General features: G+C 44.5%; 1 protein-coding gene across 1 annotated transcript in view; it reads right to left on the bottom strand.

Moving 5' to 3' along the window:
- Positions 1-107: 107 nt before the first annotated feature.
- Positions 108-20,359, bottom strand: part of stk32c (serine/threonine kinase 32C) — a 53,184-nt gene continuing 32,932 nt past the window's right edge. The window contains exons 4-12 of the mRNA XM_040178645.2: positions 16,998-17,171; positions 12,835-12,872; positions 11,868-11,957; positions 11,275-11,378; positions 11,030-11,146; positions 8,324-8,449; positions 7,878-8,006; positions 5,155-5,222; positions 108-4,025 (exon numbers count right to left, since the gene is read on the bottom strand). Coding sequence (XP_040034579.1) covers positions 3,830-4,025; positions 5,155-5,222; positions 7,878-8,006; positions 8,324-8,449; positions 11,030-11,146; positions 11,275-11,378; positions 11,868-11,957; positions 12,835-12,872; positions 16,998-17,171 — 1,042 coding nt within the window. The 3' untranslated portion in view covers positions 108-3,829. The remainder of the gene's footprint in view (positions 4,026-5,154; positions 5,223-7,877; positions 8,007-8,323; positions 8,450-11,029; positions 11,147-11,274; positions 11,379-11,867; positions 11,958-12,834; positions 12,873-16,997; positions 17,172-20,359) is intronic.

The following is a 20,359-nucleotide window of genomic DNA, read 5'->3' as shown; positions in this document are numbered from 1 at the left end:
TACTCAGTAAATTTACACCCCTGCTCTCTGTCGCCCCCTACTGCCTGCTGGTAAACTGGGCCTCGGATGCTTTATTTTGAAATATGAAAGACACAGCAAATCAAAAATATTTGAAGGGAGATTTATTACTTTATCAAAGCAGTTAAAGCAGCATTTATTTTTCTAAACACACAAAGACGTTTCCGTTGGTACAGTAGCAACGCTTCTCACTGATTCCCCCCTAAAAATCCTGCAGTATAATAACATGATGAAAAGCAGGACCAAGAGGAGGGAAAAATCACATCTTCTGTTTGTTGCGTTTTCTCAACAGGGCACTGAGCTTCAGACTGTATCCACAGAGTTAAGACGTCTACAGTATGGTACAACACGAGAGCATCCGGGGGGAAATGGAATAGGAGACATGCTGTTGCTGGTCAAATACTAACACAATGCCTAACGGCATCCAGGACATTAGAACAGATAAAGAAACATGTCAGGAGGAATTGCAAGCACGGTCCAATTAGGAAATAATCACTGATATCAAGGAACAACTGTTGATTAGTATTGTAACTTAAGATAAAAGCTACGCTTAGATGAACAAAATCGTATTATCCACTCTGAGATGATTACAATAACTACATATCCAGGTCAGGCCTGTGTTGACTCTTAACAGGGTTTATTCTGCAATAGTCTTACCCTTTTCTTTCCACACAAATTGAGACATTCAGTATTTTTAATAATGCAGCAAAGTTTGTTTTGGGGTGAAGTGAAAACCTGCCCCAGTTCCAAATCTTCCTCTAACGCAACATTTAATGCACAACGGAGATTCACACACAACCGCTGACCTCATTCCACTCATCCTGCAAGGGTACGAGCATGTGTACTTGAACAAAGCATTGAGACAACCTACGGGGTGTCAATAGGTACTGCGTATCATCTAACAATATCATGCCGCCCATATAACACTGGGATTATACAATGTTGTACAGTTTCACAAAACCCCATGTTCAGAAACAGTTACGCAGGCCAAGTTATAGTCCGATTGTGACTGTTTCTATAATCAGGTGAGGTGTTACCAAAAGCTTTTGCATGCACAAATAAGCCGGTAAGGCTGAAGCTCCAGGCTTTGGCAGAAACAGGCTTATATTGTAAAAGGTACATGCAACAAAAAGAACAAAAAAAAGTGCAGGGTTCAAAACTACTCAATTTATCAATTATTTTGGCGGACTTGAAAGATGCAACTTAATGTTCCTTTAAAAGAATCTAATCGTACTTTACTGTTTTAAACAAATACCTTTGACATTTTGGAAAATGCGCTTTATTTGTGTTATTTCTAAAAGAGAGAGATGAGAAGATGGGGCCACTCCCGTGTCTGTGCTGCAGGAAGCTGTGGCAGTGGAGCCATTTGTTGAGCTTATCAAAAGGCCTGCAAGCAGTGCGACCGTTGCCCGAGGAAGAATCCAAGCTAGCGTCAATGCTAGCTAGCAGCTATTCTGCTGCTACATTGGTGGTAGAAACTATTGTCAGTCACTTGAAATGTAATAATTACATGTGACAAATATACTTAAAAAAAGATAATTAGCTACATAACGTATTACTTACTCAGCTCGGCTTCATCAAATGTGCCTTCCAACAACTCCATGCTTAATGTTAGCTAGGTAGCTTAATGTTGCTAGGTAGCTTAATGTTAGCCTCACTCAGCGCACAACATGTTAATAATACGACTTGTGGATGTAAGTTAGTGTCACATTTCACCTCTTTTGTTAGAGGCTAATCATCCTGCGGGGTACCGAGCTAGCATAGCGGCGTGTCAACCGAACGCAGAGAGAATAAACTAACACAAACTCTGCATCGAGCTACTGCAAACAAACCCACTGCTACGTTATTATCATTAGACTGTACAATTACAACGCAGACAGCAGCATACTCATGTTCTTTTATAGGTTTTAATAAAAAATAAAGTTTTAAAACGGATTAATATAATGGAGTTTGTAGTCATGTTAATTAAGTAATATATATTTGGCTTGTCTTTTCATAGGCAACCCCTCTCAAATATATCACAATGGAGAAATGAGAAAGAAACTTCTGGGCTACTGGAGGCATCATAAGTTACACATAAAATGTGCAGCCCGGCTTTACGGTTTGTGCATCATTTAAACGAAAGAAACCACAAGGCTTTTGGGGCGTCCTGATAAGTGGGTTCTTCAACTTTGGACAGATAACTGCTGCTTTCTCCGGCTCCCGGTGGTCACGTGAAGCTTCGCCTCGCACAGACATGAAAGTGATATCCCGCTCATTTGAGAAGTGTAAAAACAACCAATAGGCATATTCAGCTTTGCCAGGTGGGAAATGTTAAAACTATTCGAGCAAAGGCAATTATAACCACTATAATGCTGGGTGTTTTTCCCCAAATTGTTAACTATTACAATACGGCCCCCGCCCCCTTACCTGAAATAGATACCTTGTACATAATCACAAAATGTATAAATGAGAGCCTTTTCGCTCGCAGAAGGAACATTGACTTTACGTTATACTAGGAAGAAGAGACGCACACTCACACATCGAAGTTCCTTAGAAATGGTTATGCAAATGGTAGAAAAGCTTTGGCATATTTTGCCTACAAGTTGTGCCTGCACACTTGGAAAAAAGAGCAGAACAAAGCAGTGTGAAGCTTCACGCAGCTCTTCCTTTAGTTTGTATGTTGATTTCGCAATCCCACATAAAACTGTGGTGAATTTAAGTAACCTATACCGTCTGCTATGTACATTGTTTTCATTGTATCAGGCCTTATGGGTTTCAAGGTGAACCTTTGCTACAAGTTCCCGGGCGATCAGACTGAGATCCAACAGTGCCTCCTTCAATGTACCACTGTCACTGTGGCAGCAACAGACTAGCTCATCTGCACAACTTTGATGTACCGACAGGGCACAGCTACACATTTAAAGTACAGGAACAAGCTCTACAGGGAGATGATCTTTGCGCTAACCAAAGCACAAAGAGATCACAACATCTAAAAGAAGTAAGCGGTGCTTTGCTAATAGATTCTTAACAGATGTGACCGTCGGCGATTGGCATTTACAGAAGACCTCCCCCCTCCCCCCCGAGTTTCTGAACGCTCTATGAGTCGGCGGGGCTCAAACACTGCATCTTGGGAAACAAATGACAAACAAAACCTTTCAGTCGGTTTGCTGTACGGATTTCCAAATAATGTTTGGAATATTTGAGAAGCTTTGAAAGAGGACATTTTTGCTATAATGAGATTAATACAGATTATCGTCAGCAGGCACCACTTCAAACAGGTTGACAACATGAACACAATCTGCAAAAGTGCAACCGGAGGAAGGAGCTCCAGAATGAAAGAGGCAGCGCTGGGGGAGGGCGACGGGGGGGTCTGTGAATTAAAAGACACAGGGGCGACAACATAAAGTGAGTGCCTGCTGCGTATGCTGAATAATTCATCCGTCCCCGTCAGATTTTGAACGGAGAGGCCAAGAGTGAAGGCTTCACCAAAACGCCAACCTCGTGGACATCATCATCATGCTCGTGTAGGACAACTCTTAGTAAATGATACCTTATTTGTCATGCTATACCGTAAGATTGCATAGAAGTTAGAGCTTAGTCTGGGGCGGGCAAATCTCTGGAAATCTGCTTTCATTCGCGGCGGAAAGATGCTACCAAAAAAAAAAAAGAAAAAAAGAGGAGGGAAATAGTGGGAGCCATTTTGGGTCCGGCTTCGCGCCCCCTCGGCTCCCGGCTACGACAGAGAGCGCCTATGGACGCGGCACGAACACTGCAGGGCGGCCAGGGGGAGACCTGCCGCCGCCGCCATCACCCGCCAGGAGCTGCGGTGCTAGCAGCTGGCGGGGGAGGAGCAGACAGAGCCACACATGCTCAGTTTGGAGGAGGACTCGGCCTCGGGCTCGGGTTCGGGCTCGGGTTCTGGCTCGGGCGCATCTTCGTCGGTGGCCCCGGCCTCGGCTTCTCCTTCGTCGGTGGCGTCATCGCCGCCGGCCTCTGACTGACCTTCCTCCTGACGCCTTTTGAACCTGAGGGAAACAGACAGAGAAAAACATATTTAATCACGCGATCTGCATGAATATGTAGACACACGCCATCTGGACCCCTCTAAAATGAATTGTAATTTGGACGGGGAGAAAGAAAGAAACTATCATGTAGTTCAAATTCAACACATTATGAATAGATTATAAATAGAAGTGGATTGCCATAAATTATAGCAAAAAGATATAATAAGACTTTTGCCAAACTGAAGGATTTCAGTAACACTGCAGTGGCAGGATCCCATCTATAATATATGAGGCAATCATTTAGAGCAGCACGAGCCAATCCTTCCTCCATTTACATTGCAGAGAGCACACAGTAAATGATAAATGAGTTCATAGATCTGATGTACTGTGTACATTGTCCTATAAAATATGAAATCCCTCGTATAATGCAAAAGAAGGGTGAAGGGGGGGGGGGGGAGGTGAAAGAAGGGTGGGCTCTAAAAAAAAGCAGTTTGACAGCTTTGATATAAATATCAAAGTTATTTAATTAAAGGAGCTCAGCTGTTGTACGAGAACAAATAGCGATCATCTACAGTCTAGACGCACTGTACGCTCTATGGTTTTGTTTTCATACTGGACATAATTTACAAATTGCTGTGCCTCTTCACACAGATGAGATCTTAGATGTGGTTCTATCTGATGGTGGTTGCCTCTGCAGTGGTCCTGCTGTGCGCCTGGCTTACTACTCACAATTACTTGAATCATTTCTGTCATAGGAATTGCATGTATTATACATTGTTCATTCTGTACACATGGCATCCATTGTAGTCTGTCCATCCCGGGAGTGGGATCCCTCCTCTGACGTTCTCCCTAAGGTTTCTTCCCTTTTTTCCCTCTTGTAAGGGTTTTTTTCATTTTTTGGGGAGTTTTTCCTGTGCCGATGGTGGGTTTCGGGGCAGAGGATGTCGTATGTGTACAGACTGTAAAGCCCTCTGAGGCAAATTTGTAATTTGCGATTCTGGGCTATACAAAATAAAATGACTTGACTTGACTTGACTTAATTCTGCTCTGATCTCCTGGCGCAGTAGTGAGCACAGCACTGTAGTTGCCTGCTGCGTTTTGCACGCATAATGAATAAGTTGCTTGGATTTAGATGGTCGGCTGCTCTTACTTCTCGCGGTTGAAGATCATGAACTCTTGCTGCACCACTTCAAGGCACTCCTGTAGGTAGTCGTTCTCCTGCAGGCGGTCAACAGAACAAAACACCGTCATCTTCTTCCACATCAAGATCATTCTTGTTGTCATAGACAACTACAGATGAAACCTCACGTCAACTCAGTAAACTGCATCACCCCTGAGGTGAAAAAGTCTTAATTTCCTTTTCTCCCTTTTTCTCCATGGCTGCTCTTTTCTTCCATTTCCCCCCTTTAAAGAAGTCATGAATTGTTTGTGAGCCCTCCTCAAATTGGATGTTTGGCCCGAGACAAAAATAGAACCTCATATTTCCGAAAGCACTTGAGGCTATGACAACAGCAGCGAAGGTTTCATAATTTAATAATCTGGCCATAACGGAGTACGGGCACACACGAGCAGACGCACAACCGTAAGTGCTGCACGCAAAAACACACACACACACACACACACACACACACACACACACACACACACACACACACACACAGCAAGTCTCATAACCCTGCTATTGTTAGAGGTACACACTCCTTGCACACGCTGATGGCTCATGACACGCACACACGCACACACACACACACACACACACACAGAGGACTGACGTTAATAACACTGATGTCATGATGACTGTCTGAAGGGAACGGGCCGCTTCTCATAAATATAAAAAGGATATTTCCTGTCTGTGGTAAATAACGTCTCAACCGAACAGAAGCCGGTGGAGGAAACCGTGAGACTCTGGTACCGTGTTTAACTCTGGTCCCGTGTTAAACTCTGGTCCCGTGTTAAACTCTGGTCCCGTGTTAAACTCTGGTCCCGTGTTAAACTCTGGTCCCGTGTTAAACTCTGGTACCGTGTTAAACTCTGGTCCCGTGTTAAACTCTGGTACCGTGTTAAACTCTGGTACCGTGTTAAACTCTGGTCCCGTGTTAAACTCTGGTCCCGTGTTAAACTCTGGTCCCGTGTTAAACTCTGGTCCCGTGTTAAACTCTGGTACCGTGTTAAACTCTGGTCCCAGAAGAAACAGGCGGGCCAGGATTCATCATGTATTAATTATGTCATTCGTCATTTCTAATGTGAAGAGGTCTTTGTTTTAAAACATTTACAATGCTGCAGAGTTTTTTCTCTTTTCTTGGTGATGTATGTGTACAGGAATCACTGCCGGCCTGAAGTTATTTTTTTTTAATCATAAATTAATTCTTAAGGCTATTATTAAATTATTATTAAATGTTGCTTTCATGCTGAGAATTTGATTAGAGATACACACCTTTACTGTTACTAATAACTAGCTTAGCTTAGCATAAGGACCAGAAAAGTGGGAGAGAATTAACCAGCCTCTCTCTGAAGGTAACAATAATTCACCCAGCAGCATCTCTAAAGCTCACCAACTCCTTCAGAGGATCTTGCTATTTTTTTACCTGAAGTGTATAAATGATAATGTACAATTTATTCAGTTCAATGAGCCGTAACCAGGCAACCAGCCAACTCCAGAAGTTCTCCTTACTGCCCCCAGCTGAGAAATAGTCTGGCACATAACCCCGTGAGAATGAGTATCCAAATTACTTTTTTTAAAAGTCTGAAAAAGACAAGACAGGACAGTCACTGCAAACTTCTCATCCAACTCATAAAGCTCCCAAATATAGCAGTGGTGTAATGTGATTCTGAGCAAAACCTCCCCCTCAGCTGGACTCTGCTAGCTCTGTTAGCATTGTTGCTGCTGGAAGTTGAGAGCCGTGTGGCTCTAATCCCCGAATCATAAATACAGCAGATTTCCATTTTATAATCATTACATTTTGTTATAATAATACGGACGTGATGTGACCTACTGTAAAAACATAGTTTGCCCCGAAAGTGGAGCAGAATATACAGTATGACGGGAGACAATGCTGCTTACATGCCTGTTTGGGAATACTAATGATTTCAAAAGATCCCACTAATCAGCCTACTTACAGCAAGCCCGCAGCTAGCACGCCTGTTTATTAAATCTCTCTTTGTATTCAGCAGCACAATTATCTATTGATTTTGTCTGCTGAGCTGAGGGAATTCACAGCAGCAGAGCAAAGAAAATATGCATGGCTCCGGCTCACTTCCAATCTAAAAATATGCAGTTTTGACAGGAACTGAAAGACCAGGGACCGAGGTGAACCTGAGCTGCATTGTTATCTGTAAGACTGGCCCATCCTCTACTGTCTCTAGCAGTGTCCCTCCTATGTGGCACGTTGCATGGCGTATTATCGTCTGCTTTTAGCACCCGTGTACTGAAAATCACACTAACCTGATCTGCAAAATGCAGATTAACAGGGAAACAGCAAATCAGCGCATTGCATTATGGGAAATCAGCATCTTAAAAGTTGACCAATGCATTAAAAAGGACATTTTATTATAAAATAAAGGCATATTGACAGATGCAGGGACATCTTGCGATCCACCTTCATTCTCCCAGCTCTGTAAGGCTTTTAATGCTGCAGCATTTCACCCTCTATTTCTTGTATCTAAAGCACAAATATGAAGATGGAGAAATATGAAGATTATTATCCAATAGGACAAATGTGACCGCTCTTTAAATGAATATGGATGTGACGCACGTGCACAAACACACAGAGTGCTCCTGTAGTCCAAGATCAATGACAACTGACATTTGTTGTTTTATTTCAAATCATGTCATGTTTGATGTATTTGCGATGAATAAATCTCTGTGTCACTCACAGACTGAGAATCCTTGCTGTTGTCACGGGACCGGTTCTTGGCCAGTCTCTTCTTCTTCTTGTGTAAGGGACGGGACTCCAGGATCATCTCTTCCAGCTCAAAGGTGGGGTCGCAGTGGAGGCGTCCTTTCTGTAGGGAGGGAGGTGCACAGGAGATCATTGGGAACGCAAACACTCACACACATGATAGTGCTGCACTGAATGCATGAAATGCACATGTGCACACTGGTCTGAATAACACAAACGGATGGATTCCCATGCAGACAGCTACTTGAAGTCTTCGAACACTGTAGTGCAATACAGTGAAGCAGGTGCGTCAGATTATTTTGTATTATTTAGTCGCTACACATACTCATTGAGATCAGTGTACAAGGAGGGTTGTGGTGTACTTCTGAGTGTTTAATGCACGTCTGTGTGTATGTGGAGATCTGATCGCCTCGCACTGACGTTAGGAACAAATCCGGCCTCCAGCTTCTTCTCGCACACGGCGTCCCAGTTGACGTCAGCGAGGTAAGGAGATGCCTGCATGTCGGACAGGCCGGAGAAACGATGCTCCGGGTTCACTGTCAGAAGCTGGAAGGAAGAGACACACACAGACACACACACACGCGCAATGTCACATACTTCATGTCACCTTCAGAGTAGCAACAACACCGTGGCAACTCCTCTCCTCGCTCACAGCCAGACTGTCCTCTCTGGGAGGTGAAATACACTCGACAAATTGCATGCGGAGAAGTTTTTTGTGGCGGGGGTCACAGCAGAGTTCATAAAAACGATGTGACACAGTGCCTGTCTGGGCTTGAGTGAACATAACTTAGGAACAAAACAATGTCTTCGTAATCCTTCTTGGCCTCCCTGAGAGTAACCTTCTATGTTGTGCTTTGACATGTTAGATCTTTAACTACAAACACTGAAAAATTCAAACTTTCAGACGCTTCTATTCATTCCCTTATCCCTGTTTATAAGTATCACAGAGAATATGGATTCTGTACAGTGTACAAGGAGAGTTGTGGTGTACTTCTGCGTGTTTAATGCATGTCTCTGTGTATGTGGATATCTGGTCGCCTCGCACTGACGTTAGGAACAAATCCGGCCTCCAGCTTCTTCTGGCACACGGCGCAGTACCTCACGTAACCCTTCTTAGCTTAATATAACTATGAATGCTACTTAACTAGTTGGGTGCATTCGCCAGCTTGGATTATATTCGGCATCAAAGCAAACTTTTAAATATTGTGCCTGTGGACTGTTTATTTAGTGCAGTTGCTAGTTGGTAAATCTATACATTTGACCATGAAAGGCTTTGCTGTGTATTGTGCAGATGCTAACACATGCTAACTGGAAAAAATTGTAAATAAATAAATCATACTTTTGAAAAGCTTTATTGAGATATAACTCAAAACTTAAATAATACATACAGTCTAGTCAACCCTGTTGCCAGGATTTCAGAATTAATTTTTTTCCCCCACAATAATATGCTTTTCTGATGTATTATGTATTATGATGCTGCACAAAACTCCAACAGGAATGCTGCATGAATTAAAAGCCTTTTCCGATGAAGTGACCATCAGGGCTCATCAGGTGTGTATTCTAATTGTGGCAGAGATCAAGACAGATGAACGCCACACACATGAGTACCTCCTGGATAAAAACTGCCTGTGTTTTTAATGGAACGGTACCGTCCGTTTCGTTCCTATCCTCAGGGCCAACGCTGGAAACAATAACAGGTTGTGTTGTTTGTGTCGTGTCAACTCTCATCCCGTGTTCTCTTCCTTTGATCACAGGTTGATTCGGTTTTCTCCTGCGGAGACAGTTGCGTTTGTCTCGGTGGAGTCCAGACACGGTAATCGATCAGCAGCAGAGCGGAAGAGACCGGCGCTGCGTCCAGGACACTCAGTCACTCAGACACAGAGCACACGTGTGCACTCATGCGCTCACTTTCACTCTGCCAATAAACAACCCCTCTTAACAAGCAATGCTGTTTCATACCAACTCCAAAACTGTGTCAGAAAATATTAAAAGAGGAGACGAGAAGATTTGTCTCGGATAAGTAAGGTGCATTATTTTATGTGAGACCACTAGAGTCAAAAATGTCACTCAGCAGATTTATTTCTGTTTGACACAAAGGGAAGTATCTCACACAGGCAGATTTTTACTTGTCAAACAAAAGCAGCGTTTGTGCGCCGACACAAGGATAAATTACTTGATGCATATTATCGGCAGCAATACACACACACACACACACACACACACACACACACACACACACACACACACACACACACACACACACACACACACACACACACACACACACACACACACACACACACACACACACCTCTCAGCCACTTGCTCAGTTTCTGTGCTTCCATCCTTCAGATTCCCATCTGTCGTATTTCTCATCCTTTGCCCCGAGGGTCTCGGCTCATCCTCCCTCCTCCGATCCCCCCGCAGTACCTGCATCCTGTGGCTTCGGTGCTTTTCATCTCAATATGAATCCCCAAACCACCTCTATGTCCCCCCTTCTCTCCCTCCCCCTTCTTCCAAGGAAAGACCATCTGTGTCCAGGCAGAGGAGTTCAATTTACTTAACCAAAATGAAAATGTATTTCCTCAAATTAAGATATATAAAATGCTCATTGCAATTTCCTTAAGTCCAAGGTGATGATTTGAAACAGTTCAACATTTCAAGATGTACAATTTTGTATTACTGAAGATGAAGCTAAGCAACAAAACCTCCCAGATGTTAAGTTCGAAGGATTTGGAGAATTTGGCTTCAAATTTATTCAATCAATTGAGTAATCGTTTTAGCTATTTTATGATATTTGGTGTAAAACAAGTCTGCTTTAGCTGCCTGACAACATGCGCATTTGTCAAATGATTCACATTGCATGAACCAAGAAGGCGCTCGCTGTGAAAAATATAGTAACTGAAAAGAAGTCCTACTCTAAAGCCAGATCACCATGAAAACAAACAAATGATGTCATACTCAGGGGCATCACTGGAATTGGTGAGGTAAATAAAAGTCGCTATCCAGAACCTCTTTCGTGATGTCATAGCGGCAAGAGATTTCCAGGCTTTAAATAATGAAGTAAATCCAACTGATGAGATGAAAGCGCTGAAAGCGAATGGTACCCGGCCGTGTCTGCCTTACCTTCCTCAGGAGGGAAACCAGGGCCTTGGGCCAGGCCGGGCTGTACTGCACACTGACTGTGCTGAAGAGCTGAATTAGGGACTCCACAGAGTTACTGGCGTGGATGTCATAGGGCCTCTGATGAGGAAACACAATTACCAAAAGAGGAAAAATACACCGATGAGGAAGAGAAAGGGGACGGGGTGTATCGAGGCCAATTCGGTTTGGTGAACTTGCGGCAATGAAAACTTCTAATGATGCCTTACCCATCCGCGCAGTACTTCAAAGATCGTCACCCCGAGTGACCACCAGTCTACTTCGAAGGCGTAGCCCGTGCCCCCACTCACAAAAGACTGGAAGATCTCTGGGGCTGAAAGCACAAATGGAAAACCACTTCTGGATCAGTAAAAAGCTTTTCAAAGCGCTGCAGGTATACGAGGTAAAAAAAAGAAAAGAAGAAAGTGTTCCTTTGCAAAATGTCAGCAGATATTGTTCATTTCGTTTTAGCTGTGACGTGTAATCACAAGACAAGATGTCACATGTTTGCCTCAGCTTTTACAAAAATAGACCCGGTCATTCTTTTCATTCAATTTACACGGATGCCTCTTTCCGGACGATGAGTCATCAGAAATATGTTGGGAAAATCTGACAGCAGCGGTGTCTCATTTGGACAGCGTGCGCATCATCAGTTTGCCTCACGCTCACAGTTTACCATCTGTATCTTACTCTATAGTTCAAGAATACAAGCGTCCAGTCATTTTTGTAAGCTTGCTTGTGTCCAATGGGGACAATTATTGGCACAAAGCCATGACGACCTGGTTGACATGGTGGTTGTGTGGTTGCAGCAAAGCAAAATCACCCATGTAAGGCTTGGTTCCAGCTAAGGCTGTGGCTCTCTCTCCATCCTTTATTATTGTTGCTATGTTGAAATCCGTCAGGTGGGCGTGACCTGAGAAGAAGCAACCACAAAATCCATCAGGATTAAATCCAATAGAATTGTTTTATTATTTTTGAAACATGAACTTCTAAAGACACGTCCCGGATCACATTCAAAGGAAAATAAAATAAATCAAATGAATTACTTTATTGTGTTCCGTCCCTGACTCCTCTGACCGCCTCATTCGTACCCTTCAATGTCATTTTGTGCCAAATTTCCATCTCACTCCTGTCTGTACACTGTGCACTTAAAAGGTTTTGGCACTTTTCCCTGATCACAAATCACTAGCAGGACTTAACACTTAAGTAGATATTAGAATGGAACGGAGTGGATTTTTTAGACTAGCCAAAATGCATTACGGACATGTTAATAATATAAAATCTTTATTTAAAACGAGTTAGATCATCAGATCAAACCTGATTACAGCCAAAAAACAGCAATGTCTGTCACACACAAGCACATTCAAACAGCATCAGAAACAAAAACAGGTAAGTCGAAATCCATTCAAAGGAAATGTGGAAGTTTGGAAGCCCTTTGTAATTCATTCCATTTATATGGTGCAGAGAGCTGGGAGGGTGCTATTAAGAGTTTTGGGATCTGTTCTGATGAACAGCAGTTATTATTTGCAAAGGAGATGTAATGTGGTGAGGCAGCTTTGGTGGGATGCATTGACAAACTAACATAATACAGTGATGAGCATTCAGGACAAAGTGATGGTCGTCTGTTTCATATACACGTTAAAAGCATACTGTTATATTGACATGCTTACGATGAAGGTTGGTCCATACTATACATGTCCATAATATTGGACATCTGCACAAATACAAATATAATAAATAATGTAATGATAATAATGTTCATGTAGATTGTAAACAGCTCACATCCTTACCTTGCTCATCCAACAGGATATTGTCTGGCTTCACATCTCTAAAGGAGAAATAACAGACAGAAATAAAGGAAAATTGTGCACTTACTAACCATTGATGCAGATAAACAACCACATGTTATGTCATAAACGAGGTAACCGTCTATTCACTACTGTGACGAGAATATTATTAGTCTGCTGTTTCAAGCTGGTGGTGCTCATTCCCCAGTCAGGCACCATTATACTGCAGAATGATGACGCCGCAACAAGAGGATGTAATTGAAAAGGCACCAGTCAAACCTCGTGCGTTGAAAAGCCCACAGTAAGTTACTATTTATACAAAGTATAACGTAAAACTAAATGTATGTTAACATACTAAATACAATGTAAAATGGTGCTTTATTCTAACCAACAGGTGGCCCAGCAGTCCCTCTCAACCACGGTCAGAGCAGACAAACCCCTGCGTTTAAAAGTATGGTGGTTGGACTATATTTACTATTTATAGTGTTTCCAAAAAAAAGGGGTTTTCTCCCTCAGTTATTTAATTTCTACATATTCAATGCGCCTAAAAATATACTTGATTATCTTGATTCATGGCTTATTTGTCCCTCAGTGAAACTGCCTAAAAACCTAGACCTGTGGGCCGGTAGGAAAGGCTGTGAGATGTGTACATGAAGTGTGGAGCGCCTGTGGGAGGTGTTTGTGACCTCGTGCGTGTGTGAATCACTGTCCGTGTTGGTGCAACACGAGGAGCGCACTTTCATTTCCTGCATTTCAATCACAGAACATCACCGATCCCCCTGGAGGCGCTCCCTGGTTTGTCTGCACATGCTTGTTACACGAGGCAAGCCATGCAACGACCGACAACTCCACACACACACACACACACACACACACACACACACACACACACACACACACACACACACACACACACACACACACACACACACACACACACACACACACACACACACACACACACACACACACACACCTGGACGTCTCCCGGTCCCTCCGAGCCCTCCACAGGCAATTAACAGAGTGCGCACAGCTTATTTAATTATGCCGCGCCTCTCGCTGGTGAGGAGAATACACACGGGGTCCGCGGAGAGCCTCCGCACCTCCCGCAGGACGCATTTGCTCGCTGTATCAGGCTGTGCAACGCTAAACTGATGCAAATATCGTCTGCCAAAATTCCTAGAGAGGCGTGGTGGAGTAGGTGGTGGTGGGGTTCTGGGGGACGGTGCTTGCATGTGCACAGGAGGAAGCCTGGAACCGAGTGCCAGCCACAGCACTGCGTCGTTTGATGTACAACACGTTCACTCATCTCCCAGCTAGCAGGGAAACACCAATCCAACATGAAACAATATTAAAGGGAATTCTAATTCTGTACAGGAACATCCCCCCCCCCTCCACGAGTGAGCAGCTTAAATACGTGGAGTGTATGCATGATGAAGACACACATAGCAGCTCGGGGGAGAGGGGACTTTTACTTCTTCTCATCATCGGACCGGTTTTCACCTCTTTGGGCACGGTGGCGGCTGACTGTTGCTAGGAGACCGGAGACCTTCTGCTCTTTCAGTTGGTGCAACAAATAATTGTATAGTATTCTCCTGTCAAAAACTTACAGCGGTGGAACTAAATTGTAGAGCTGGCGTCGGCCATGGATACCCAGATATTGGATTAGGGCTCGGAGAGCCGACACAATGGGGCTAAAGGCAGACCATCCATGTCCAGGAGAGGGTGGAGGGATAGAGAGCAATGAGACAAGCGCCACCTGTCACCCAAAAAACAACGCCAGTGTGTCCACACACACACACACACACATGGTGCACAGCAGAATTATCAGATGACGGGTGACTCACACGCAGGTGCACACTAACAACTTATAAATGCACACGCGAAAACATGTTTTTGTGATGATTGTGATGCCTGAAATGTTAATTAGTTTGCTTTTAACTTGAGTAACCCTTTCAGAACGTACAATGAAGACGTATACCACTAACCATCAATGAGTCTTGATGGAAAATTGTCCTTGCAATGAAGTTGCCTGGCAACCAGTGTGATGCTCACAGCCGAGACGTTTTTTTGTTCCTGATTTTGGACGGATTAGACAAAGGAGACATAACATCCAAACTAATGAGTTATTGAGGGGCTGGTGGCTCTATTTTTTACCTTTGGATAAAAGAGATCCAGGCTAGCGTTATGCTAAGCTAGGATGAACATTTCCCAAAAGGTTTCCATTCAACAATTATGCTTTGCTTCTTAGACAGTATTAAAAATATTGAAAATAACTAACATTAACACTTTGATGGACACGGCATGGCCGGCCGTGTGTCTGATGAAACAGTTTTTGTTGCTAAATGTGGAACCATATCAGACAACACGGGTATATTTCACTCATATCATACAGACAGACATACAGGCACACAGTTGTGTCTTAATTACTGGCTAAAACATTACATTCACTTCCATTCAATTCCAGGAGCGCTATACTAACCGTTACCATAAACACCACCGACCTAATCAGAACCTCCTCCTAACCTGACCTTGACCTAAACAAACCCTAACCTTACACTTTAACCAAGTCTCCACACTAAAATGTAATGATTTACATAACTGGGGAGTGCAATTTGTTCCCCCATTTGGTCTCCAAAAGGAAGGCAAGCTTTATGTCCCCACAAGTCAGGTAAAACACACACACACACGCCTACATGACACAGTTGTCGAAGGAAGAAATGCAGCCCAAATGAGATTTTGAGCAGGGTTCAAATCGTTCTTCAGCCATCTGTGGCTGTAAATCTGCAGGGATGCGGCTCTTTCACTTACTGGACTGCACAGACGCATACCACCACGCTCAGCATATTTGGACAAAAAGACTCGCGGAGGGCGAGTCCCACCCTGGTTAGGGATGATGGATGTTAACAATTACAAGAACAAACACCAGGACCGTCTTTATTATTGAAAAGTAAGGGAAGTAGAAACAGGGATGCAGAGATGAGGTAATGCCTGCAGCCCACACAGGGACAATGGACGGAGGTCTCCTTCCGCTTATTTGATATATTTGTCTCATTTTTAACCTCTAGATAGAAGACAATAAACACAGAATATGTTTGATATAAATGAATAAAAACATGACCAACCCCTCTACTATCCATCTGAAGCCTTCTCAGTAAGAATAAGTTGGTGTCATCTGAGCGGACACGGTCAAGGTGGAGGCAGGTTGGATTAGTCAAGAGGACATGATGAAGGCGGGTGTAAATAAATACATATATACACAGACTTGAAGAACTGCCCATGATGCTATTTAGAAAGGCTCTGTGACTTTGTGGCTCTGAATGCTTACGCAAAGGGGAGAAAAGCCTTCAAATGTTTTTGGAGTTGAAGACCGGATAATAAGGCTGCAAGATGGAGAAGCAGAACCCGATGGAGGAAACGAGTTGAATGTTAAAAGTCAGAGACGCAACCTTGAGAGGATGTTCGGATTTGTTTCAGTGCGGAAACAAGTCCATGCTTTGAACTGAGAGGGAGGTTTAGTACATCTGATGAAACAAAGCATAGTGATGTAAGGGCCTGACACTGGTGCTTTGGGTGCATCGGGAAAGTGCTGCTAGTGGTACGTTAATTAGTTTATCTAAGTCTAACCTGTCTCTCTCTGATCTGCTGTTTGGAAGATTTAATCAAAACCCAGAGAATAAGATTAAGAGGCCTGTTGCCACATTGGGTGTGTCAGTGTCTTCCGTGAGTGACACTTTATTTAAAGTAAAACACCAGGTACCAAAAGAGGCTGTGCTACTGGAGCTGTCAGGATTTTTACTGCGCGGTTATAGAGACCAAAATAATTTGCAATGACAATATCAAGAGAATTTGAAAAGAGAACAATAACCCTCAGTTATATTTAGTTTATTATGGGTTTGTCTCTTTTGGCCAATGAATTACACTCAAAATATTGGTGGAGTCAATCGATCATGACTCCAAATAAAGCATAATCATTACTCACTATATCATCGTAGGAGTTCCACAAAAGGTCAAAATCCTTAGCGGAATATCCTGGCTGGACTTTTGTCTTTGGAATCCATCAATGTGAATTCCATGGTACACTGAAGCTGAGAGACCCTTGTGAAAGCTGTGTTTTTCAAAGAGGCGCAGAAGCTGTAGGAGATTTTGACTTGAGGATCGCATACCTATGGATGATGTGCTGGTTCTGCAGGTAGTCGAGCGCCAGCGTCATCTCACACAGGTAGAGTTTGACGGCGTCCTCGCTGAACTGAACGCTCTGCTGCAGGTGGTAGCGCAGATCTCCGCCCAGCAGCAGGTCCACCACCATGAACATGTCCTCCTCATCCTGGAAGGAGTACCTAGGACCGGGGGGGGGAGGGGGAAGGGGTGGCAGAGAGGACGCAGTGCTCACTCGCTGTCCAGTGTGGTAAGAGAAGACACAAACACACAACGTATCGGGTTTGTGTGCGCTAGCAAGCGGTAACAAAGTAGGCAACGTGTGCAAAAGTCACACGGACACACATGCGTGTTTGTAGAAACAACGAGCACAAAGGCCATGCAAGCGACCCGGGGGATACATGATCTATTCATGCATCCTGCGGTGTCTCCTACCTAAATACCTTCATATCGGCAACCCATCTGCATAATGCATTGTTCTGTTTGTCGATGAATGCATGAGATGGTTTCTTTGTGAGCGCGCACCTCCTGGCAGGCTCTGAACGTGGACATTGTTGTGCCCCGTCGTTGAATGAAATGTGGAACGAGAAGAGAATGATTGTCAAATTACGTCTGTAAAACAGCCCATCGTGGCATGAAGCGATGTAATTCGGGGCCGCTTGTGGTCCGCTGCACATTTTTGTCAATCAGGCTTACTAATCACGCACATCACAGCAAAACACTGCCTCCCGGTGATTTGGGTGGGGGGCTTTGTAACACTCCACTCCACAATTTCTGCTCCCGGCGCTGAACAAAAACATTAAGCCACACGGGTGAACAATCCGTTTTTGTAACAGAATCAATTCCTCATCTAAGAAAAAGGGTCGAATAATGTCTTAATAGGTCCCCTGGGTCCATTTGCTGAGGAGGGAAATGAGATTCAGCTTTATTGGTTTCTTCTATCGAAACTCTGTTTTAATTTTGTCGCTGCAGAGCCAGTTCTTTAAGCTCCATGACTATGCCAATAATACTTCTTTAAATAGCTGAGGTTCCCTCGGTGTCTTCAGGTTTTGCCTTCAAGACTGGGAGACTGACTAAACATATCCAGGTGCAATTCTCCTCTCCATGAGTCAGAAACAGGGGCCGTGTTTGCTAACAAGAGAAAATCATTCCATTCAGTTTTGAATCACCATCAGAAAGTTCTCTGAACGAGACTTTCCCCGTTTCGTTTCTGTGAGCGAGCACGCGATGGGAAATGACTCCTACGTCACGGGACAGTAAACCCACCTGCCCTCCAACCCTTCAAGGATCAGTCGCACTGTTTAAACACAGAGCAGCCCCGGCAGATGGCCGGCCCCGGGATGTTGTTCCCGTTGGCAGGGATTCCTCACGGTCACCTTTTTATCACCTCATTGTCACAATCTGATTCACAGGATCCAGCTGATGGATGAGCTGCCTCCGGAAAAATATCTGGGATTGCGAGAAAGACTGCGGGGGGCTCGATGCGACTGTCAATTCCTTCACCGACTTTTGCTGAGGTGACGAGGAAATGACACGTGGGTAACAACAGGAGTAGATGAACGGCCCGCCACAGACAAGCCTCAGGTCGCTTTAAAACCCTGCGGACAGCAGTTGGCCAAAGGTTTCTCTCAAGAGTTTAAAAAGTGTGTGCCCTGAACACCAATACATGGGGTTATTGTGCATTATATTTCTTTATGAAAGCAGCACCCCGCCCCACCCCCCTCCATCTTTCTTTTGCCACCTGACAAGGTCATGCGACTCATGTCTAGTCCGTTTCTAGCATCCTCCAGCCCTAAGAGCAAAGTAGTCCAGGTGACTCGCCCCCATTTCCACTGACTCCAGCATGTTCCAGGGGGATCGAAAAGTTTGAGGATGGATGAGATATTCAATGGGTCCAGCATTCTCAGGGTCTAACATTTAGTCCACTCCCAGATGTGTCAAGAAAGAATCCTATTCAGGGGCCAGAACTATTTCAACTGGCTCCTTTTCATATGACGGGTCAACAATTCTTCTTCTTCTTTCCAGATGGCAGTGGCCCTCAAGAAAAAATGTTTTCAGATGCCGGTTTTCAAGGACGTCATCTATTTTAAGGCGATATATATTATATAAAAGTCAAAATGCATAGAACATTTGCATTTCCGGTAACCATCTGCATCAATCATAGAAATATAAGAGATGCCTTCATAGCTACTTTTGTGACATTTGGGGACCTCTTTAGCCCGGCCCTCTGAGAGCTTCAGAGCCACGGCTGTCCTCCAAGCTCCCTCCCGATGTCTCAACTCCTCCCCGTGTCTGATGGAGTCTAAAAGAAGCTCATTTTGTCGGCTTGTATCTGCGATCTCATTCTCTTTGGTCACTACCCAGAGCTCATGCCCATTGGTGAGGGTCGTGACGTAGATGAACTGGTAAAGGTACTTGATGGGGAGGAGGCCACGTGTAAACAGGCCACGACCAGGCTGCAACAGTCACAGCAAATAAGAGGGAAGGTTGGCCGGCTGGAAGGAGCACAAGGAACAGGCTGAAATAATCAGGCCACAATGACAAATGAGCGCGGGGAGGCAGGGAGGAGAGGGGGGGGCGGCGGAAGAGGAGAATAGTTTTTAGGAAAAAGAGCAACTGGAAAACAGGAGCAGGCGATGCCTGTTGGCTACGGGTGGTCTGCAACGTTTTCAAAGGCCTACATAAAGTCGATGACAGCGACGGGCCGGCTGGAACTGGATCACGAGACAACCCCCCCTCCCCCCGCCACGCGCTCCTCGGTGTGAGTGACCGCTGCGCCTCTCCTCTTAAAACACACCTCCACTGGCCTACTTTCACAAGGTGCACTTCCCAAGTGTACACAGCGTCCCACAAAAGAAAGTTCTTCTTTATAACTGGCAGATTTGGCTGAAGTGCTTGAAGGCTGCAAATCCAGGGCAAAAACATCTGGGGACTCACAGCAGTATATTAGAGGAAGAGACTGCTGCGCTTTTGGAAATGGTGCATTTTTTTCCGAGGACGATTTAAGGCTAAGCCCCCTCACAGGCCTTGTTAGAGCTGCTGACAGGCTAATTTGTATCGGTTTCTCATGCAGGCCTGAGATCAATATTCCTAATGGAGGCTGAACGGGACACGCCACATCCATCCTCACTGCTCCTTTCGCCCGCCGTCTGACTCGGATGAAGGGATGGACGGTAAGAGAGGAGCCCTAGCCTATACCACCCCTGACTCACCACTGTTCTGCCTCTAAAACCCTTCAAGACGATCCAGAGGGACCGCTTTAAGCTCCGGCTCTCTCAACGACAGCTGCTGCGACCAAACCTCGCCTCGGAATGGACTCGTTACGTCCCGCGTCCATTGTGTCCATGATTCACTGCTGCGTTGCGTGGCC

The sequence above is a fragment of the Gasterosteus aculeatus genome, chromosome 6, assembly GCF_964276395.1.
Source record: "Gasterosteus aculeatus chromosome 6, fGasAcu3.hap1.1, whole genome shotgun sequence".
In the NCBI taxonomy this organism is placed as follows: domain Eukaryota; kingdom Metazoa; phylum Chordata; class Actinopteri; order Perciformes; family Gasterosteidae; genus Gasterosteus; species Gasterosteus aculeatus.
Note: the sequence above shows the minus strand (reverse complement) of the source record. Positions and strands in the feature narration are given on the sequence as shown.